Below are 23,936 nucleotides of genomic sequence, written 5' to 3'. Positions count from 1 at the left end.
TCATGTTACATCCCCAGGAAAAGGAGACTGCAAAACCCATTCTGCGATGTTTGAGAGGCCTACAAGGTGCACACCCTGCAACTGCTTCACAGTCCAATTTGATCTCTGGGTTTTTTGCACAGCTCCTCTTTTTGGATGATGTAAACCGCGCAGGAGCATTACAGTACCCCCACCTTGGAGAAGGATGAGAGAACAAGCACCTTGGACTGCCAATTTCTCTTAAACCTGCAGGAGTGGGCTCCAGGCCCGGATACCCGCCCCCAAACCGGGTCCACAACAATCGTTTCCTCCCTCCCCGCCTTTTACATACAGTACACATACAAATACACACACGCAGAGCAGCCAGCAGGGGCGGGCCGGGCGCGACCACTGTGCCGGCTGCGGGGGGAGGAGGCGGGCAGCTCGGGCGCGGGCGTCGCCCCGAGGCCCTTCCCTTCACTCGGGGCCCGCCGCACCTGCTTTCAATTCCCTGTAGGAAGGGACACCTGTGGGCCCTCGGGTCTCCAAGAGCTCAGCTTGCGAGCCACGGTCCTCTCCGGTCGGCGCGCCACCCCCACGTGGGCGAGCAGTTGGTACGGCCCAGCGCTAGCGGGCGCCGAGCGGGAGCCGCGCGGGAGCGGCGCAGCGACGGCGGCGGCGGCGGCAGTGGCGGTGGCGGTTGCAGCTCGGAGCCGTTGAGACGCCTCTGCGGCAGCTGGTGGCGCAGGTGGCCGGCGTGGACGTGGGCAGAGGCGGCCAGCGCGCCCCGCAGCCCCAGCGTCGCCGCCCGGCAGGTGAGGGCCGCCCCGCCCCCGCTCGGCGCGGGTGGGAAGCGGGCGGCCGCGCTCGCTGCCTCCCTCCTCTCCCGCCGCGCCCCTCCCTCGTGGGCTGCGGCCCGTGGGAAAAGCCCTGGGAGCGATGGGGTGGGAGGCCGGCGGGCGGGCAGGCGGGCGGGCGGCGGGCAGCATCCCTGCCTCAGGTGGCGGCGACCGCAGGCCCCGGCGCTGCGCGGGGCCGAGGCCGCGCTCCGAGGAGGCGCGCAGGCGGCTCCCCCTCCCCCTCCGCGGCCTCCCCTCCCCCTGCCCTCCTCCCCGCGGCCCCTCCCTGGGGTTTGCGCTTTAACCGCCCTCCCTGCTGTCCCTCGCAGGCGCGTCGGGACACCCCGAGGCATCCTCCCCCGCCCGCGGGCCCGCCAGGCGCAGCTCGTGTCCGCGCTCGCTCGCTCGCATCTTCCCGATCGCGGCTGCGCTGCTCCCCCTTCTGGTCTTGGGACTCCCGGCGTCGCCCCTCCAACATGACTCGCGATTTCAAACCTGGAGACCTCATCTTCGCCAAGATGAAAGGTTATCCTCATTGGCCAGCTCGAGTAAGTGATTTGTAGCTCCGGTGTAGCGGTGCGGCAGCCCTTTCCAGAGGCCTGCTTCCTTCCCATCGTTTCTTCTCCCTCGCTTCCCGTTACCGTTACTTGGAACCCTTCATTTTAGTTTTCTTTTTTTCCAGTACTCCTCCGTGCAATTGTAAAATTCTCGGTTTTCCTTCACACCCGCGGTTTCCCTCCGGCTTGCTTTTGAGCCTCTGTCTGACAGGTGTTCTTCCTAGGAAATGTTTAGAGATGACATTCAGTTCATGTTCCATTGTAGATGAAATAATCAAGTATGATTTTTATGTTTAAAAAGGAGTGAAACCTTGAGATTTCCTTAAATTTTGGAATCTTTGAATAAAATACAGGTCGTCAACGAAATATGCAGTTTACAAACCCTTGCATGTCAGATGTGATTAAACTACATTTGTACATATTTAATACGAGATTTGCACTTGGTGATGCACTTGGACCTTTTTATTCACATTCCTTGCCTTATGACCTTGAAGAAGTTGTTTTACGTTTTTTTGTTCTCCATAGGCAAAGGGGGGGGGGGTGTTAGACCATACCCTGGGTTAACTGTAACCGGAGAAGTCTTAAGGACTCAAGATGTGACATGAAACACCCAAGCTCCATTTTCAGGAAGAAAAAAAAAAAAAGTTTATAATGGTGCCTAGGATCAGAACATTGATGGATAGTACTTCAAGAATTTTGACTAGATAATTCAAAATCATTTAAAAAAATAAATTGTGGTGTTCTGACATTGTAATTTTTTATACAGTTTATTTGTTTTTATTTCATTGTTTTGTTTTTCGAGACAATTTCTCTATGTAGCCCTGGCTGGCTTGGAACAGAGATCCACCTGCCTCTGCCTCCCAAGTGCTGGGACTAAAGGTGTGCACAACCACTGCCTGATTCATTTATTTTTTTCCTATACGTAACTAATCTTTGAAAGGGTTTTCTTAAAAATGATAAATCTCATTTAATCCTGTTTTAATCCTGTCAGCAGGTAAGATGGGGAAATCCCTTGGTTAGACAGAGTCATTCCCCAGAGTACTACTGCCCTCTTCCCCAGCTTCCCCCTGTCCACAGGTAGACCTTTTGGGTAGAGCCTTACTTGAACAATTCTTAGTCATAAACTTTGTCTGTATTTGGTGTTCTCACTTGTTTCCTACAGGAAACCCTTTTAACTACTGCTTTGTGCATGCTTTGACTTTTACATATATTGCAGACATCTTTAGACCTAAAGTTGAATTTCTTTATCCTCCTATATGGTTCTCTTAGTTCTATAACCATGCACTTCTGAAACATTGTATTTCAACTTTAACTAAGGCTTGCTAGACTTGAGAAGGTTTAAGGTCCCCCCCAGAGACACTTTATGGATACCAAGACATCCGTGCTTATTTTGAGGTGTCATAAAGTCCAGGGTTATCTGATACCCATATTCAGAGTTCCATCTAGTTAGAAGCCAGGTATAAATACTTTAAAATTTTTCTGCTTTTGAGGGCTGGAGAAGTGGCTCAGTGGGTAAGAGCACTTGCTGCTCTTCCAGTGTATCTAAGTTCCGTTCCCAGCACTCACATCAGGCTGCTTAAAACCACAATGTTCAGGAGATGACTCCAGCTCAGCATTTGCACACATGTGCACATACTCATATGCAGACATATACACCTACATTTAGTTAAAAAATAGTTTAAAAAATAAAAATTTTTTTTTCAACTGGGGGTGGTGGTGGTGGTGGTGGTGGTGGTGGTGGTGGTGGTGGTGTTGCACACTTTTAATCCCAGCACTCCAGAGGCAGGTGGATCTTTGTAAGTTTGAGGTCATTTTGGCCTACAAATTGAGTTCCAGGACAACCAGAGCTGTTATACAGAGAAATCCTGTCTTGAAAAACAAAAAACAATTTTTTATTTTTCTATACCATCCTCCCTATATCTTAGGTGATTAAGAGTTAGTGCTACTAAAGGTAAAAATAGCCTTTGAAGGGCCAGAATGTTTTCCTGTTGATTTAAATGGGTCTCTTCTTTTCTTTAAAATTTATTTTTCCTCCATGTAGCTCTGGCTGTCCTGGAAGTTGGTCTTTAGACCAGGCTCTGCCTCCCAAGTGCTAGGATTAAAGGCATGTGCCACCACCGCCAGTTGAAAAATTAGTAATTTAAAAAAACCTTTATACTTATGGGTGTTTGGCCTGCACGTGTGTCTGTACACTACTTCTGTGACTTGTACTGTACAAAAGATTTTAGATCCCTGAAACTCAAGTTAGACAGTTCGGAGCTGCTATGTGGGTGCTAGGAATTAAACCTGGATCCTCTAGAAAAGATCAGCAAGCATTCTTAACCACTCAGCCATCTCGCCAGTTACAAGTTCTGCTTTTAATGAGTTCATTTAGATTGGAATAGGATGTTTTTATCTCTTCCCTCTCATTTTCTTTTTCTTAGAAGCAGCTGAATGTGTTTTTTGTTTTGTTTTGTTTTTTTGAGACAGGGTTTCTCTGTTTAACAGCCCTGGCTGTCCTGGATTAAAGGCATGCTCTACCACAGCCCAGCATTTTTCTGACTCTTACTGTTACTCAAACATTGGGAAGTAATGCTTTCCTGTCTTTTACATTTTTAAAAAAAATTATTTTTGTGTGTATGTTTGTATGCCATATGTATGTGAGTACCTGTATGCCATATGTATGTGAGTACCTGAGGAGGCCAGAAGAGGGTGACAGACCCCTAGAAGAAGTGATCGAAAGGGGCTTATTTGGGTGTGAACCCAGATCCTTTGGAAGAGTTGCAAGTGCTCTTAACCACTGAGCCACTTCCCTAGCCTCACATTACTCTTAGATTTTATAGCCCTCCTGCAGGATTGAGACGCTCTATAGAGGAAATGCTTGGTGTCAGATGTGGTTAAAAATTAAGTAACTGGGTTTAGGAAAGCTAGTTGTGGTACACTGCCTTAAGATTTGCTATTGGGCTGGATAGTTGTGCCACAGCCTTTAACTCCAGCACTTGGGAGGCAGAGGCAGGTGGATCTCTGAGTTCAAGGACAGCAGGACAGCCTGGTCTACAGAGAGTTCCAGGACAGCCAGGGCTTCACATAGAAACCCTGTCTCGAAAAACCAAAAAAAAAAAAAGGGGGAGGGGGTGCGGTACAGGTTTTGCTGCCAAATGAGTTCTGGGGGAAAAAAACCTTGCCTTTTAGAACTTACTTGAATGGATTTCTAAAATGACTTGATTTTGTATCAGATCCATTTAGAGTATTTCATTCTGAGTTCACTCGTGTGCTGAGATGTGTAACATTTAAAAAACTTTTAACTTTTTTGATCTTTCTTTTAGGTAGATGAAGTTCCTGATGGAGCAGTGAAACCACCCACAAACAAACTACCCATTTTCTTTTTTGGAACCCATGAGACGTAAGTCCTGTTCGCATTTTCAGCTCTAATGACAGTTCATTTTGCAGAGGTTAGGCATAGAACGAAAAGCAAGTGGAGATTTCAAATTTAAAGGGGAAGTCACGATGAAGTAGAAAACTTTACTATGTTTTCAAAGACAGGGTCTCATTATGTACCCCTGGCTGGCCTCTTTTGTTCCATGTAGACCAGGCAAGCCTGAACTCACAGAGATCAGCCGGTGTTTGCCTCTCATGTTTGAGGATAAAATGCCACCGTATCTGGGCTGAGATAGTAAACTTACAAGTGATATTGAAATTTTATAATAAGCCTTTAAGTCCCCTTTAAAAATTTTTAAATTTATTTTTCAATTCAACGCTGGGGACATTTGTTGTTGTTTTTGAGACAGGATATCACTGTGTATCCCTGGCTTAGAACTCACTGTGTAGACTTGGTTGGTATTGAACTCAAAGAGATCCATCTGCCTTTGCCTCTGAAGTGCTGGGATATAAATGTGCCCTCATGCCTGACTGGGCACTCTCATTTTAAGGTAGAGATTAAAGACAGTACATTAAAGACATTAAGGGAGAAATTAAAGGGGAAGTTGGACACAGGGAATGAGGGGTGGAAGTGATCAAAATGTGCATGCTATGTACATGTATGAAGTTTTCAGAGTTAAAAAAAGTGAAAAAAAAATAGATGTTATGTGATCAAAAAGTTATCCTCTTAGTAATATCCACTTTTTCAAGAGTGATGGATGGATGTAAGTAGCAAGGCTTTGAGAATTCTTTGTTAGTAAAATAAGGACTACCTGGCACTGTGTTAGGTCTTACTAGCCACACGAATGGTGTGAAGAAGAGAAGCAGGACGCTAGAGTGTCCTGTGTGTTTCTGTGACCACCAGAGGCAGTCTGTCTGACCTGCCCCAGGTGGGTGTATGCCTAGAGAACTGATTGGGTAAAAGAAGTTAGTATTCTATACAGTGGAATGTTGAACTGTTTTCTTTCTTGTAACCACATGAAACTGATTGAAGGCTATTGTAGACCAGGCTTGCCTCGAACTCCAAGAGTTCTGCCTGCCTCTGCTCCTAAGTGCTGGGATTAAAGGTGTGCGCCACCTCCACCTGGGAAGTTAATAATATTTTTATTTCAAAGTAGATTTATAATATTTTAATCTACAGTGGATATACATACCATTTACCTTTGGAAAGACAGTGCTGCTATATCCATATTGTTGTGGTTATTTAACTTTTTTAAAAAACAATTCTTTAAAATAAATTAATGATGAACTAGGTGTATGATGGTCTTTTGTGTTCCCAAAATTTGGGAGGGTAATTATTTATTTGAATTTTTAAATTTGGATTTTTCTAAGATAGAAGTCTATTGTAATAACCAGGAGTTTAGAGAGATGGGGAAGGAAAATAAAAAGAAGTAGTAATTCAGGAGAAGTGTACTAACTCATAAGTGATTTATTTTGAAATTTATTTATAGCTCTGATTGGCCTGGAACTTGCTGTGTAAACCAGGCAGGCCTTGAATTCACAGATTGACCTGCCTCTGTCTTTGGATAGCTAGGATTAAAATTGTGTATCACCATTCCTGGCCTTAAGGATTTGCTTGTATGCATTTAGAGTAGAATTCAGTGGTTACTGTATTATTTTCCCAATGTACAAAAATCTGATTCTCCTTAAGCCTTTTGTGTCATTTATATTTTTGCGGAAGTCAAGTTTTGAATACTAGACCCTGACCTCTTAGATATACTGACTGTGCATGGTATCTTAGACCTAGCTTAGTCAAAACTGATTTTTAGTAAGTGGTTCTGATATGGACCCAGTTAAAAAAACTTTTGCATTACCAGACTCAAAAGTCTAGGTCAGTGCTTCTCAACTTTTGTAAAATGACTCTTTAATACAGTTCCTTATGTTGTGACCCCGGCCATAAAATTATTTTGTTGCTACTGTAATTATAAAATGGTTGCTACTGTAAAATTATAACTGTAGTTTTGCTACTTTTGTGAATCATAATGTAAATATCTGATATGCAGGATATCTGATGCAACCCACAAGTTAAGAAACACTGGTCTATATTGTTAACCTTGATTTCATAGTAGATAATCTCTCTCATTTCCCACAAACTCCTGATTGGCCTCAAGTTCAAGCTCAAGTTCATGCTGTAATCCTTCCTATAAGTGTTTTTACTTTGGTGTACTCCAGATATATAATCAAAGTTATCTTTGTATTTCAATCAGATCATGCCATTTCCTGGTCCAAAAATCTTCACTGACTCCCTATTAATATTACCAATAACTTAAATGACGAGCTAGCAATGAATGTTAGTTATGAGGCCCTGTATGAACTAACCTGTATTTACCCACTCAACTTTGTTTTCTCTCTCACAGCTAAAACAAAACAAAAAGCAAACAGACAATAATGAAACAAAAAGGCTATTAAAAAAAAAAAACATGGGAGTTGGTGTTTCTCTTTTTAAATTTATTTATTTATTATGTATACAGTGTTGTGCCAGAAGAGGGCACCAGATCTCATTATAGATGGTTTATGAGCCACCATGTGGTTGCTGGATATTGAAATCAGGACCTCTGGTAGAGCAGCCAGTGTTTTTAACCTCTGAGCCATCTCTCCAGCCTGAGGGAGTCGGTGTTTCTAACTACAAGTTTTGATTGTATGTTAGTTCATGGTTTATGTGTGTGTGTGTGGGGGGGGGCACAAAGAGGGTAACTTTGTGGGGTCGGTTTTTCTGTTTTTACCTTCATGTGGGATCTGGGGACCTAAATTCATGTTCTCAGGCTTGTGTAGCAAGACTTCAATCACTGAGCCAACTCCCCACCCAGCCCACAGTGTTTTGTTTGTTTGTTTTTTTTTTTTCCACTGCTTTGTTTCACCTTGCCTGAGAGTTTTCTGCTTTTTTTTCTGGAAAGGTTATGCTATCAGATATTGAAGTCAGTCAGAGCTTAGCTCAGTTCATCCTGTTTATATTTATATTCTCTATTGAAATGATGCGTGAATTTTGTTTCCCTTTCTTTGACTACAATTAGAGAGCCTAAACGACCCTGTCTTATCACTTAAGGGGCTGACATGTCCTAGCTATTAAATATTTGATAATGGAAAGCTCTTGTGCTAAAGTCCTCTGTTTATGAATTTTCTGCTAACATACTAGACAATACTAAATACAGCTAGATTAGAAACTAGTCATTTACTTGTTACATGACCTTGGGCAGGCCTTTTCTTAATTTGCAGAGTAAGAATGATAATAGAATCTACCTTGGAAGTTTGGAGTGCATACAGGGTGTTACATAAAATGGACATGTAATGTGTTTGGCATGTGCTAACCATTAAGTATTTAAAAATGTATCACTTTGGGCTGGGGAGATGGCTCTGTCAGTAAAGTGTGGACTAAGCGTGAGGACCTGAGCTCAGTTCCCAATACCCGTGTGAAAACCCGAGGGCAGTGGTGTGCTTCTGTAACTAGCACTGGTTACAAGGTAGAGGACAACTGAAGACAGCCTGGCATCCTCATTGACACCTGCACACCCACCTGAACAGAGGCATACTCAAACACACACATACAACACATATTGTAAAGCTTTGACAGGTTTTTGATGATAATATTTTCTTGGATTTATTTGAATTAATAGTAACTCATGTTTTGTGTTATATATAGAAGATATATTTATTATATATGCATATATAATTATGTATATTAGATGTATAAGTATATAATAAATGTATATTTATATAAATTTAAAATTAATAGTAACATATTGTTTTCCTTTTTTCCTTTGTTTTTTTGAGACAAAAAGTTTCTCTTTGTAACAGCCCTGGCTGTCCTGGAACTCGCTTTGTAGACCAGGTTGGCCTCACACTCACAGAGATCCGCCTGCCTCTGCCTCCTGAGTACTGGGTTAAAGGTGTGCGCCATCACCACTTGGTACTACATATTTTTTTTGAAGCTGCTACTTACAGTTGTTTCTCTGAGTTTTTTTTTTTTTTTTTTTTTTTTTTTTTTGGTTTTTGTTTTTGTTTTCTTTTTTAACTATTCTGGCTATCTGAAGCAGTACTCTTAGCTGAATTTCTCTGAAATCTGAAATTGTAATAGTTATTTTGCTGCTCTTAGTGCTTTTAATATAAAAGTTGAATGTTTAGCTGTAGGAATCTTAAAAATATATGTTGTATAAATTGTTTTAAAACCTGCCTAATTCAGTTTCAAGATTGAAGGTACATGGGGAGTTAATGGTGGTCACGCGGAAGAAATGAAGGAAGGAGTCATAGAATTGAATTTTTTATTTCCTTCTACAATAGTAATTCCATCCAACTTCTTTCTTAACTCCTACCACCATAGCTACATGTGGCAATGTTAGGTGTGTATTATGACTCCCACCACACCATAAGATGGACTATGTGATTAATCTGAATATAGCAGCAGGTTCATGGCACTTAGTGTTACTATACTTGTGTATTTGATTGTCTAATGAAGCATTTCTTTCTATAAAATTAAATGCTATTATGTAGTATAAAATATTTAAAGTTTTTTTAAAAAGTTCATATTGTGGGTTATGGATGTTTGTCCGCATGCCTGTCTCTGCACCACATGTGTGCATGGTGCCTGTAGCAGCCAGAAAGGGCATTGGATCTCTTGGGACTGGAGTTGTGAGCCACCGTGTGGGTGCTGAGAATCAAAACCTGTTTCGAGCCAGTCCTCTACACTGCTGAGCCACCTCCCTAACCTCTTCTGTGTACTTTGTGAAACAGAGTCTCTTGTATTCCAGGCTGACCTTGAACTTGCTGTGTAGACAAGTAGGACTGAACTTCTGTTCTGTCTGGTTCTTCTGTCTCTTCTTCACTTATGCTGGCGTAACAAATTTCAGTTGATGTGGCACTGGAGATTGGACTCAAGGCTTCATGTATTGGAGGCAGACATTAAGCTGTTCTGCATCTGCAGCCTTTGATGTCATACTACAGTTGAATTTTTCTTTATTTTTTGAGACAGGGTCTCTCTTCAGTGCCCCAACTGTCCAGGACCAGGACAGACCTGGATGGCCTTAAATTCACAGAGATCCTCCTGCTTCTGCCTCCAGTGTGCTGGGATTTATGGTTTCTGTCGCCACACCCAGCCTTTGAATGTTTTTTGAACAGTCAGTCAGCTGTCACCACATAAAGTGTCTCTTGGGAATTGGTAATAATATCTACAAACTAATCTGGACCCCATTTTACTGATTCTATGAGGTTCTGTCCCCAGGGAGGGATTCTTCTTTCTTCTTTTCATGCATTAATGTTTTCAGGATAATCCTTTGACTCAACTCATTTTAGAATTGGCTAGGTACAAAGATTGTAACTATTAAGTATGATGTCTTGGAATGAATTTTTTTTAAAGATTTATTTATTTTATATATATTTGTCTGCATGTACACTTGCACATCAGATCCCATAGACAGTTGTAAGCCTCCATGTGGGTGCTGGGAATTGAACTCAGGACCTCTGGAAGAGCAGCCAGTGCTCTTAACTACTTGAGCCATCTCTCCAGCCCTTGGAGTGAATTTTTAAAAATATTGAAAGAAGCCGAAGCCATGCCGTGGTGGTGCACGCCTTTAATTCCAGCACTTGGAAGGCAGAGCCAGGTAGATCTCTGTGAGTTCGAGGCCAGCCTGGTCTACAGAGCGAGTTCCAGGACAGGCTCCCAAACAACACAGAGAAACCCTGTCTCAGAAAAACACACACACACACACACACACACACACACACACACACACACACACAGACACACACATGTATGTATGTATGTATGTACACACACGTGTGTATATATATATGTTGAAAGAATAGTATAATTGATAAAATTAGAGATCATTTTTTGGTAGGATATGATGTTCTCTAAAAACAATAAAAAAATTGAGACAGTTGTCATGTTAGCCCAGCCTGGTTTTGATCTTGACATGTAGGTAATAATGACCTTGAATTTCTGACCCTCTTATCTCCCAACTCCCGAGTGCAGTATTACAGTGTGTGCCATATGCCTGGTTTGTGTTCTGGGAAAGAAAACACAGCAGCCTTAGTGAGATAATTTGTCTTTCAGTCCACCCACTTAAAACTATAAATTCAGTAGTTCCGCATTTCCAGAAAGTACTAGAGACATCACATTAGATTTTAGATTATTTATCATTTCAAAAGAAACCTCCTACCTAATGATAGGTACCTTCTGTTTCTCCATCTTTGCTGTGGCTGAGGCAACCCTCAAACTGCTTTCCTGAGTGTTTCATGTAAATGAAACCATTTAATGAGGTCTTCAGTCACTATTAATTTTTTATTTAATATAGCGTTTCAAGATTAATACTTTAGCCATGCTTCCCTTTCTTATTTACTGCCAACTAATACTTCTTTGTCTCGTTTTACCATGTTGTATTTATGACTTAATAGACATCTATGGTTTCCCACTCTTGGCTGTTATGAATAGTGTTGATAAGAGCACTTATACATAATTATTTTTTTGATGATGTTGGGATCTAGCCCAGAGCTTTGCATATCCTAGGCAAGCTCTCTACTCCTGAACTCTATACAGTCATCCATTGTGTATGATTTGTGTGGACATATGTTTTCACCTCTCTAGAAACTAATTCTTGGTTTGATTGACAACTTAATGTTTAGTCATTTGAGAAACTTCCAGACTGCTTGCAGAACATTCATGTATAAATATCCCAAATTCTTCATTTTAGTTTTTGCTTTTTTGCAACCAGTCTCATGTATGTCATGAAGGCCTCAGACTACGGAGCTGAGAATAACTTTAAATAGATTCTCCTGTTTCTACCTTCAGAGTGTTGAATTAACAGGCCTTTGTCATGGTACCATACATGGAGTTTTGTGGTGCTGGGAATGAACCTAGGACTTCCTACATTCTAGACAAGCACTATACCAGCTCAGCTATATCCCAGCCATAAATTGTTGTTTTTATTTATATTTCTGTGATTGGCGAGTGATGCTGAGTGTCTTTTATGTGTGAATTAAAAAAGATCTTGGGCTGGGCAGTGGTGGCGCTTTTAATCCTAGCACTCGAGAGTCAGGAAGATCACTAAGTTTCAGGCTAGCCTGGTCTACAGAGTGAGTTCCAGGACAGCCAGAGCTACAGAGAGATGCCCATGATGGGATACGTCTATAATCCCATACTCGGGAGGCAGAGACAGGCCTGAGATCTCTGTGATTTCTAGGGCCGCCTGATAGACAGAGAGAGTGCTAGGCCGGCTAGGGCTACTTAAGGAGACCCTGTCTCAAAACATTTTTGTGTGGGGCTGGTAGTGTTGGAGACATGCATCAGTGGTTAAGACAACATAACTGCTCTTAGAGATGACCCAAGTTCCCATCGCCTATGTTGTGTGGCTCACAAGCGCTGCAACTCCTACTTCAGGGAATCTGATGTCCTCTTCTGACATCTGGGTACTGTACTCACATGCACAGCTACCCCTTCCCCAACATCTACATGGAATTAATAAAACAAGAAAAAAAACCTTTGTAGAGTTCCAGGGAATCTGATGTCCTCTTCTGACATCTGGGTACTGTACTCACATGCACAGCTACCCCTTCCCCAACATCTACATGGAATTAATAAAACAAAAAAAAACCTTTGTAGAGTTATGAGTTATTTAGGTTTATAAAGGTCTGTGAGGTTGGAGGGATCAAAGGGACGGTAGCACTTTTAGAAAGCAGCAGAATTTAAGTTTAAACACTAACCAAGTAGAAGGAAAGGCTGTAAATTTTTAACTATTTCTGTGAAAGTGGCATGCTGCTCTACAGAGGAGTTCCAGGACAGCCAGGGTAAAAAGAGAAGCCCTGTTTCACCCCCCCCCCCAAAAAAAGATTAAACTTAAGTGTCACATACTAGGCAATGTCCAAACACTGACTCAATCCCATATCACTAATCTTCATACTACTTAGTACTGAGGCTTTTTTTTAAGACTTTATTTTAAAATAGTGTATATGTGTTTTGCCTGCATGTATGTGCACTACATGTGTGCAGTACCCATGGAAGCCAGAAAAAGGCATCAGATCCCCTGGAACTAGAGTTATAGATTATAAACCCCTGTGCCATCCACGATGCCTGGCCTCTGTTTAACTGTTTTTAACTTTATTTCTATATTTAAAGATACAAAATTTTAAAAATATGCTATATTTCCCAGTTTAAGATTACATCCAGCAATGTCATTCTCTCTCCCCCTCCTTCACCTCCCCCAGATAGGGTTTCTCTGGGTAACCCTGGCCGTCCTAGTACTCGCTCTGTAGACCAGGCTGGCCTTGAACTCAAAGGCGTACACCACCACCTCCCACCTACCAAGAATCATTTTCATGAAAATTTTGTGCAATACTCTACCAGGGATAACTTTATTAGTTCTTTAGTATAGAATTTCAGCAGAGAAGTAATTCGTTGGATATATTAAACATTTTTGAAGAAATAAACAGTATTTGCTTTGAGTAAAATACTTGTGTATAACCATCATAGCAGAGCAGTCAGTCATACTGTGCCCATCTTTACAGAGTTGATGTACCTTTTTATTTAGATAGATTTTTATTTTCTGGGTATGGGTGTTTGCAAATTGGGATTGGCATTGGGTCCCCTAGAACTGGAGCTGAAACAGTTGTGAGCTACTGTGTGATTACTGGGAACTGAACTTGGGTTCTCTGCAAGAGCAGCAAGTGCTCTTAACCACCGAGTCATTATCCCTTCAGCTCCAAATTGACAGACTTTCTAAAGAACATGTAGGGAGATAAAAGGGATATCTTGAAGAGTGGGTCTAAGTACATTAAAACAGTTAATGCTCATTATTCATGGATTTTTATTTACTTTGGGGTTTTGAAACAGGGTCTCATTATGTAGCTCTGGCTATAAGATCTTCCTGCCTCTGACTCCCAAGTGCTAGAATTAAAGGCATCTGCCACTACACCTGGTGCAGATTATTATTTTTTAATTGCTCGATCACTTTGAAATTTAGTGTAACCACAGACCACATAGATATGACCAAATGAGCAAAAAAAGTATCTGATACAAACATTCCTAATTAAAATAATGTTCTTATTTCAGCTCATACTACAAAAACATTATAGTCTGTCTGGTTGAATGGAGTTTTGTGTGTTCTAGAGTCATTTTGATTTTTAAACTAGTCTTACAGTAATAAAATGCTGTTTAGTGGTTTCTAAGTGCTTGAAGGCTATGCTTTATTTTAGATTAAATCCATGTTAAATAAGCTTTGGCTATGAATTTAATGTTAAAAAATTACCAGTAATCATTAAATAAGCTATCTTTTGGTTTTTTAGGATAGAGTTCCTCTTTGTAACATTTCTGGCTGTCCTAGAACTCACTCTATAGACCAGGCTGGCTTCAAACTGAAAGAGATTCGCCTGTCTTTGCCTCTTGAGTACTGGGATTAAAGGCATGCACCACCACTGACCTGGCCTAAATAAGCCGTCTTTAAACTGAAACACACATTAATGAAGGCTAGGTATTTGACTGGATTTTGAAAATGTTTTGATTACAGGAATTTAATCATGTGTGTACTTTGAAGAGGTATTAGTTTATATTCACTTACTTTTTCTGTCAAGGATAAGAGTTGACTGACTGACTGTACATGTGAATGAATAAAAGGTGATGTCTGATTCCATCATTGAGGAAAACTATTTTTTGAACAGAATTTCATGTAGCCCAGGCTGGACTTAAACTTGCTTAGTAGCTAAGGATGGCCTTGAACTCTTACTCCTCTTGCTCGCACTTCCCAAGTGCTGGGATCACAGGTGTGAACCACCATGCCTGACTGAATAAATGAATTTCGTAACACTTTTTTTTTTTTTTGAGACAGGGTTTCTCTGTGTAACCGTCCCAGTTGTCCTGGAACTCGCTTTGTAGACCAGGCGAGTTACAACTTACAGAGATCTGCCTGGCTCTGCCTCTCGATTGCTGGGATTAAAGGCGCACACCACCACCACCACCACCCAGCCCTATTCCTTTTTAAACATACATTTATATGACATGCTTTGTTGATACTTTTAGGAATTATGTAATGTGCCAGATGTTGAAATGAACACATTTTGATGCATTTAAATGCTTAATACTAATCTTGTTTAAGTTTGTTGTGGAAAATAGCCAGGTTTTTATTAACATAATTGTTGACGTTTCTGGGATACAGTGTGGTTCTTTGATATGTGAATATTATACAGTGGAGGAAGTCATGGTAAGTAGCATCAATTATCTGTTTCTTTGGTAAGACCCTTTGAAATCCCTTTTAGTTATTTTGAAATATACATGGTATTATTAATTATATTTAAATCATTTATTATTACCATCATTATATGTATTTGAGTACAGACACTCTGTGGTACTCTGGCCTTTGTCTGGAGGCCAGGAAAACCTGCGGTGTTGGTCCCTTCTCTCTGCCTTGTTTGAGACAGCATCTTTCTGGGGTTATGTTTTTGTGCTGCATATGCCAGACTAGCCTTTTAACTTTGGAGGATTCTTCTGTCTTCCTCTCCTTTCACCATAGGGCACTGGGATGAGAGATAACTGAGCTGCCCCATTTAACTGTATATGGGTTCTGGGGATTCAAACTCAGGCCCACTGAACCATCTCCCTAGTCTAGTTTAGCCTTTTATGTTTGGTTGGTTGGTTGTTTGAGACAGGGTTTCTCTGTGTAGCCCTAGCTGTCCTGCGACTTGCTCTGTAGACCAGGCTGGCCTCAAACTCAGAAAGATCCATCTGCTTGCCTCTGCCTCCTGAGTGCTGGGATTAAGTGCATGTGCTATTTTAGCTATTTTTAAGTGTACAACCAGTCAGTGATGTTAAATACATTTCATTTTTTGTGCAACTTTAAAAATAGAATTATGGATCTGGGTAATTGTTAGTGGATTTTATAAAAGTATTTCTAGGCTGGGAGTGTAACTTGGTGGTAGAGAGCTTGCCAATCAATCATTAATGCTATAAAAGAAAAATAGGGTTTGGCATTAGATATGACTTTGTATAGATTTCCTCTTATCTCCACTCCCACCCCCCACATACACAGGGAAAATTTGTAAGTAAGCAGCACCTGAAGAACGTTTCTAGTAAGAGCATTCTTACCTTCTTACCCTGGTGAAGTTGCTCTCACTAATGAGATCACTAGGAATTAGAACTAGTTTGTATGAGCTGGCTATGATGGTGCACCCATTTAATCCCAGCACTAGATAGGCAGAGGCAGGCAGATCTCTTGAGTTTGTGGCCAGCCTGGTCTACCCAATAAGTTCTAGGTCACCCAGGCTACACAGAGAAACCCTGGGTTGAAAAACAACAAAATACAAGAAACTAGTTTGTATATATAAAGTTTATTGGCACGTGTTACCTAGTAGCCTAATACATATTTAATGGAGGTTGCTTTGCACTTTCTTCTTTCTGTTACAGTGCTTTTTTAGGACCAAAGGACATCTTTCCTTACTCAGAAAATAAGGAAAAGTATGGCAAACCAAATAAACGAAAAGGTTTTAATGAAGGATTATGGGAGATAGATAACAATCCAAAGGTGAAATTTTCAAGTCAACAGGTGAGTCATTCTATTAAAATTTACTATTATTTAGTGTTAGAGGAAAAATATTGTCATTGTAAAATACACATCCAATTAAAGTACCTTATAAGTTTCAGATTGTTGTGCTCTTTTTTGGTTGAACGTTGACATTTTGTGTCTAAATTTATTCCTAATTGAATGACTAAATAGATCTCAAAAATTGGGAAGAACTTGGCTGCTTAGCTTTTTTTGATTGACAGTAAAGTTCATTTAAACTATTATTGAATTTAAAGCCATAATTCAATGTCTTGTTAGATTCAGGGCTCTAAAATTTTTTTATTATTACAAGTTTGATATGTGTGGGGACGTACACTATAGTGCTTGTGTGGCGGTCAAGTACATCTTTGTGAAGTTCTCCATTCACCTTTACATGGTTCTGTGGATGGAACTCAGGTCAGCAGGCATGCATCAATGAACATCAGACACCTTTAGTGTAAGCTGAGCTATCTCAATGACCTAATCGTTTTGTAAACTTAAAGCATATGCCCTTTACTTTTTTACAGATTTGTAGAATGTTACTAGAATGGACCTCATGAATTTAATATGTAACAGTATTTATAGCCCCAGTGGAAATTCTACCTATTAATTTTTTTCCTACCAATTCTAAACAGCCTATTGCCAGAGCTTTTAATTTATATGTGGCATTACATTTTCATAGAGTGGTTTGCTTTGTACATGGTTTGTTCTATTTTCCTTTTTTCTATTTTCAAGGTTTCTCTGTATAGCCCTGCCTGTCCTGGAACTTCTTTTGCAGACTAGGCTAGTTTCAAACTCAGAGATTTGCCCACCGCTGTATCTCAAATGCTGGGATTAAAGGCATGTGCCACCACTCCATGTTTGTTCAGTTTTTATTCTGTAACAGAAATGATTGTTTTTCTTACATTTTTTTCCTGTCATGGTACAGATACAGATTTTTTAAATTTTACTTATTTTGTGTTTATATGGGTGTATGCATAATGTATGCATGTGTAGTGGTCAGAGTACAACTTTGTGGCATTGGTTCTCTATCCACTTTACCATGCTGGTGTTGGGCTTGCTCAGCAAGTCCCTTCACCTGCTAAACCATCTATGTTCCCCATGCTGTTTTAATAATGTGTTCCTATATTGCCAGTTGCACTTGTGAATATTCAAAAGCTTTAGAACTTAGGTAAAATGAGCCACTATAGCTGGGCAATGGTGGCACACGTCTTTAATGCCAGCACTTGGGAAGCAGAGGCAGGTGGATCTCTGTGAGTTCAAGGCCAGCCTAGTCTATAGAGTAAGTTTCAGGATAGTAAGTTTCTCTGCACAGAGAAAACTTGTCTTGGAAAACAAAGAAAAAAAAAGCACCACTATTTATACTAGGGCCAGAGAACTGCCAAAGGAGATGTTTATGAAACTATGGTTCACTTTTTAATTCATCAACAAGAAACTTTTTAAAGCTCTAGGTAGCAAAAAACTGGAAAAGTATGAATCACTCTTAAAAAAGTGACCATTATTCAACTCTTAAAACTGACGATGAAGCTGGTGTGGTGCTGTATGCCTTTAATTACAGCTCTCAGGGAGCAGAGCCAGGTGGATTTCTGACTTTGAGGCCAGCCTGATCTACAGAGTGATTTCCAGGACAGCCAAAGCTACACAGAGAAACCTGTGGGTGGGGTGGGGGGCAAAAAAATAAAAAAAATCTGATGTTTTTTTACATGCCATACTGTTTATTGCCTTTGGCAAATTTTTAGATGTTCTGTAGAGTTTTGATATCTTCCCTTGTTATACCAAGCCTTCTTTAGATGGTCTTAACATCTAGTTAGTATATGTTATGGTACTCCACATAGTATCCTGTAATTGCTTCTGTACATAGTATCATGTTACTGCCTCAGTCCGTCCTTACAGTGTGATCAACTGATGTCTGATAGAGTTCAAAACAGCTGGGTGGTGGTGGCAGCGCACACCTTTAATCCAAGCACTTGGGAAGCAGAGGCAGGCGGATGGATTTCTGTGAGTTCGAGGCCAGGCTGGTTTACAGAGCAAATTCCAGGATAGGCTCCAAAGCTACAGAGAAACCCTGTCTTGAAAAACAAAAACAAACAACAACAACAAAACCAAGAAAAACGAAGAAATCTGGCCACTGTGACTTAAAACATTGTGTAGTGTTAGGAGTAATATTCAAGGAGATTTTACATTATTTTGTTCCTTTACAAAAGAATTGATGATCAAAAAGTTGTGGATTTTGGAAACGTTTGGATTTCTGATTAGGCATGTTCAATCTTCAGTAGTATTTTAGGTGATGATAGACCTCCCACCTCCAGCTTTCCTACTGTGTTGATGTAAAGCTCAGTCTGGCCTCCAACTTAGAATTCACCTGCCTCACTCTCCTGAGTGCCACTATGTCTTACCAAAACGGATTATTTTAATTTGCCGTTTTAAAATTTTCTGAGGCAAGGTGTCACTCCATATCCTAGCTTGCTTACAAGTTGTTTAGCTTAGGGTAGTCTCAAACTTGTAGCCATCTTCCTACCTAAAATGCTGGGAATACAGTAGCAACACTCCCTGCTTTAAATTCTAAAAATTCTATATATTAAATACCCTTTGCAACAGAAATTGGGGTACTCCCTTAACTATGTAAGTTTTTGTTTTGCATGAGTAGAAAAATTTCAAGTTGGGTAAGCCATTTTTTAGAAATTAATAATTTATTCTTCATAGGCATCAACTAAACAGTCAAATGCATCATCTGATGTTGAAGTTGAAGAAAAAGAAACTAGTGTTTCAAAGGAAGATACTGATCATGAAGAAAAAGCCAGCAATGAAGTATGTTTTATATCTTTTCTGATCTAAGAAAATGTATTTATAGATAGTAGTTATTGCATATACTGTAAGGGAGGAATAGGCATGGGGCTGTCTCATACTGCCTGTGGATTTTACGGTTATTGCAAGAAAGAAATTATAAAGTCAGTTGACTGGCAAATTAGGAAGTAATCTTTGAATTATTTGAAAAGTGAATGAAAACAGCTTAATTTCCTCAAATATTACAACTTTATATAAAATAACTTATGCATCTTTAATATGCATGTTTTCAAATAGTTTTTAGATTTCCTATATCTATGCTTGTGCACTTGATGCATTCCTGTTGCCTGTGGAGGGCATTGGATACCCTGGAACTGGAGTTAAAAATGGTTGTAAGCCTCCATGTCCTGGTAACTGAACATGAGCCCTGTAAAGACTAGCAATTTTTTTTAACCACTAAACTTTCTCTCTAGTCTTTGGATGGAAGTTTTCATTTGAAATTGTTTTTATGTTCAAAACAGGTGTAACTATAAGGTAGGTTACTGTTTATTAGAGATACTGTTTTTTTCTTTTAAAAAAAAAAATGGACCTGGAGAGATGGCTCCGTGGCTAAGAGTACTGACTGCTCTTCCAGAGGACCCTGGTTCAATTCCCAGCACCCACATGGCGGCTCACAACTATCTAACTCCTCCAGTTCCAGTAGACCCAACACCCTCACACAGGCATAGATGCAGGCAAAACACCAAAAATGAAAATAAATTTCAAAACCAAACCAAAAATAAAGTATTGTGGGCTGGAAGTGCTTAAAAAACATTAGACTGAAAACATTTAAACCCGATTTATTCCTGCTCGCATCATTATTTGAGTAGAGATTCTCAGCCATTGTAGGCTGTTTTGGTCATTGCTCTATTGCTATGAAGAGACATCACAACTAAGGCATCTCTTACAAAAGAAAGTATTGAATTGTGACTTAGTTACAGTTCCATGACGGGGAGCATGGTGCTGGAGAAGTAGCTGAGAGTTTTATATCTAGATCTGCAGGCAGCAGGAAGAATGAGAGACACTAGGCCTGGTTTGAGCTTCTGAGACTTCAAAGCCCATCCTGGGTGACACTCTTTCTCCACCAAGGCCACACCTCCTGTTCCTTCTCAAGTAGTGCCACACTTGATGACTAAGCATTCAAATATATGATCCTATGGAGGCCATTCATATTTAAACCTCTGAAAATAGCAGCAGGTATTCCATGAGATTTTTTTTTTTCTGAAGATACTAATTGTTGTCACTATAATAGTAAGACTTGCTTCCAAAGGTTGGAGTAATAAGAGATTTCATCCTGCACTATCAGTGAACCATGGTTGTGACTTAGTTTAAGAAAATTTCTAGCCGGGCGGTGGTGGCGCACGCCTTTAATCCCAGCACTCGGGAGGCAGAGCCAGGCGGATCTCTGTGAGTTCGAGGCCAGCCTGGGCTACCAAGTGAGTCCCAGGAAAGGCGCAAAGCTACACAGAGAAACCCTGTCTCGAAAACCAAAAAAAAAAAAAAGAAAGAAAATTTCTTACACACTCTTGTATAATATATTCAGTTTCACTTGTGGTTTTTGCTAGTTTTGCCTGCTTTTGTTTTGTGTTTTAGGATGTGACTAAAGCAGTTGACATAACCACTCCAAAAGCTGCCAGGCGAGGAAGAAAGAGAAAGGTAATTTCTTTAATACACCATAAGAATTTTAAAAGAAACTTTACTTAAACTGAGGAAGAATGGAGATAAGGAAACCTTATTCACACCCGATCTATGCCCTTTCATTTTTAAAGGCTAAGCTGGTTACTTTAGTGAAGTTTTTTTCTTGGTGATAAAATTATGGCATCCTTAAGTTAAGCTGAATGATGAAAGAGTAAAGTGAAACAATTTTCACTCCTTTCAACCTTCTGCCTCATTTTCCTTTTTTTTTTTCTCTTTTGGTTTTTCAAGACAGGGTTTCTCTGTGTTGCTTTGAAGCCTTTCCTGTAACTCGCTCTGTAGACCAGGCTGGCCTCAACTCACAGAGATCTTCCACCTGAGTGCTGGGATTAAAGGCGTGTGTCACCACCGCCAGGCCTCATTTTCTCTGTGAAATGAAAAGTATATAATCACATTCTTGGTTATTTAATGCAGTGAAATCGTCAATTCCTGATTCTTCAATTCTCACACGTGACTGTTGTCCATTGTGCTAGTTACTGTTGTGAGAAGTGAGTGGGGTAACAGTAGATAGAGCCCAGGTAGTTCGGCGGCTTTGAATTCAGGGTTAGGTTTTGTTCACACCTTTCTCTGACCAGGTTATTACATCCTAGACATTTGTATGCCAAAGACAGAAATGAAGTCAAGAATTTAATGTCTTAGGAAGTAATAGAAGAAAACAATTACAGTGGCTTTTTGTCCTCTGGTGTACAGTTTTAAACAAGGGGCAAGCAAATAACGGAGCAGGTCATCTGAGGGTATCTATTCAGACACATACAGAGGAGTTTCAAGACTTGCGATGCATATTTTATTATTGATAGGCTTTAAAGTTGGATGGAAATGACAATAAAACTACAATGTTTTTCTGAAGAAATGAAATTATGGGAAATCACTGAATCGTTTAAAATGTTACAGTGTTACATGACTCCCTTTTTAAGACAGTGTGATGACAGGAAATTGTATTAGGGAAGTGAGATCAGATCAGTGAGAAAGTCAGAAATTTAGAACTGACTTCACTGGCATAGTGAACAAATGAAACAGGTTTCTTGTTGATTTTTTTTTTTTTAAATCAAAATAGAAAAAAACAGGAATGCTTAATTTTCTTGAGCTTTGCTGTATTGCACTTGCCATACAGTGTTTTTGTTGTGGTGGTGGTTTTTGTTTTTTGTTTTTTTTTTTCTTTTGTCTTTTTTGAGACAGGTCTTTTTGTATATCCCTGGGTGCTCTGGAACTCATTATGTAGACCATGCTGGCCTCAAACTCACAGAGATCTGCCTGCCTCTGCTTCCGGAGTGCTGGGGTTAAAGGCATGCACCACCATGCTTGGCCCACCTATTGTTTTATAAAGGTTTGTGACAACTCTGCAGAGCTAGTCTTTCCAACAATATGTGTTTACTTTGTGTCATGTTTCGCTATTCTGTTCGTAAATTTTGTTATATTTGTTACTTTGGTCTAATGATCTTTGATAATTTTTTGAGGTACCACAAATTGCTTAAAAGGTACCATATATTGCTTAATATAAGATAGCATCCTTAATTGATAAATTAATGACTGCTCCCCTATGGGCCAATCTTGGTCTTAGAATAATACTGAGATTAGTCTGTTTGTAAAAGGCCTCTAGGTCTTCATGTGGAAAACCTCACAGACAGGTCTCTTTGAACTAAAAACTATAAATGATTAACCTTAGTAAGCAGGGCATGTTAAAGGCTGAAGTATGCTGAAAACTGAGCTTCTTGGGCTTGTAAGCCACATTGTGAATGCAGATACAAAGGAAAAGTTCTCTACAAAATTCAGAATGCTGCTCAAGTGAATGCTGGAATGATAAAGTGCAACAGATTCACTGCTGCTAAGGCGAAAGTGTTAATGGTCAAGATAGAAGATTAAGCCAGTCAGAATGCTGCTGTAAGCCAAAGCCCAATCCACAACAAGGCTGGGGGAAGTGAAAAAAGTACAGATGAACAGATGAAGCTATCCTGGGTCAGTTCATGAGATACAAAGCAAGAAGCTGCCTCCACAACATAAAGCTACAGGAAGTAGCATAGCAGGTGCTGATGGAGAAGCTCCATTAAGTTACCCAGATGTAGCTAAGATAACTGAAGAATGTGACCACGCTCAATGAAATCTTAAGTGTAAACAGCCTTACTTTGGAAGAAAATGCCATCTAGGAATAATCAGTGTCTGTATTCAAAACCTCAGAAGACAGACTACTGATCATTAGGGTCTGGAACTACTAGTTACTTAAATATGAACCCATTTTGAAAACCCTAGGACATTTAGGACTTAAACCAAATGAACCTTGATTCTTCATTTTAAATGAAACAAGAAAGCCTGGATGGCAGCTGTTCACATGGTTTGCTGAATGTCTTAGTCCCACTGTGGAGTACTGCTCTGGGGAAAAAAGACTACTTTCTAAAGTTGTTCAGTGACAATGCACCTGGTTCTCCAGGTGCTGTGATGTAATGGAAATGTACAAATAGACAGAATATTTTCATACCTGTGAATAAATTAACACTTGTGCATGAGCAGTGAAAGTGATTTCATGGTAGAGTCTCCTCCTGGTGAAGATACTATAAATGTTGAAATGACACTAAAGGATTTAGGATATTAAATGACTCATAAAGCAGCAGCAGATTTTGAGAAAGCTGACTGCAATTTTGAAAAGTCTGTATGTAGGGTAAAATATTAAAAAACAATCACTGCATAGTACAAAGAAACATTTTGTGCATGGAATAAATCAGTTGATGGGACAGATTTCCTTTTTTTTGCCTCATTTTAAGACATTGCCACACCTCTTCTACCTTTAATAACTCTACCATGCTGATTAAGTTGTAGCCATCAACACCAAGGTAAGGCTGTCTATTTGGTAATATGGCTTACTGACGGCATAGGTGAGTTGTTAGAATTTTTTTTGTGTGTGTGTTGCTCAAACCTGGGGCTTTCAACATGTTATAAGCAGAAACTTTACCCCTGAGTGAATACCCAAAGCCCTGTTTGCTAGCACTTTTAAACCAATGAGTGTTTTTGTTTTGTGGTGCTGGGACTCAGCCAGTGCTTGCACATGCTGGGCAAGAGGTCCATCACTGAGTTACATGCCCATCCCTATTAAGTATCCCCAAGTTGAGGTATGTGCATTGTTCTTTTTAAGACAATATTTTCATATATCTAATAGACTATAG

General features: G+C 40.2%; 1 protein-coding gene across 5 annotated transcripts in view; it reads left to right on the top strand.

Moving 5' to 3' along the window:
* The first annotated feature begins 633 nt into the window (after positions 1 to 633).
* Psip1 (PC4 and SRSF1 interacting protein 1) overlaps positions 634 to 23,936 on the top strand; it is a 39,863-nt gene continuing 16,560 nt past the window's right edge. For 3 of the 5 annotated variants that reach the window (XM_059254488.1, XM_059254489.1, XM_059254490.1), the window contains exons 1-6: positions 639 to 773; positions 1,127 to 1,345; positions 4,660 to 4,736; positions 16,131 to 16,269; positions 18,970 to 19,074; positions 20,683 to 20,745. In XM_059254488.1, the coding sequence (XP_059110471.1) occupies positions 1,274 to 1,345; positions 4,660 to 4,736; positions 16,131 to 16,269; positions 18,970 to 19,074; positions 20,683 to 20,745 (456 nt within the window). In that variant the 5' untranslated portion in view covers positions 639 to 773; positions 1,127 to 1,273. Of the gene's footprint in view, positions 774 to 1,126; positions 1,346 to 4,659; positions 4,737 to 16,130; positions 16,270 to 18,969; positions 19,075 to 20,682; positions 20,746 to 23,936 lie in introns of all 5 variants that reach the window. The other 2 variants (XM_059254486.1, XM_059254487.1) reach the window with 2 other exon arrangements.

Source organism: Peromyscus eremicus, chromosome 2 (genome assembly GCF_949786415.1).
Source record: "Peromyscus eremicus chromosome 2, PerEre_H2_v1, whole genome shotgun sequence".
Taxonomy (NCBI): Eukaryota; Metazoa; Chordata; class Mammalia; order Rodentia; family Cricetidae; genus Peromyscus; species Peromyscus eremicus.
The sequence above is the reverse complement of the archived record's forward strand: the minus strand, read 5'-3'. Positions and strand labels throughout refer to the sequence as shown.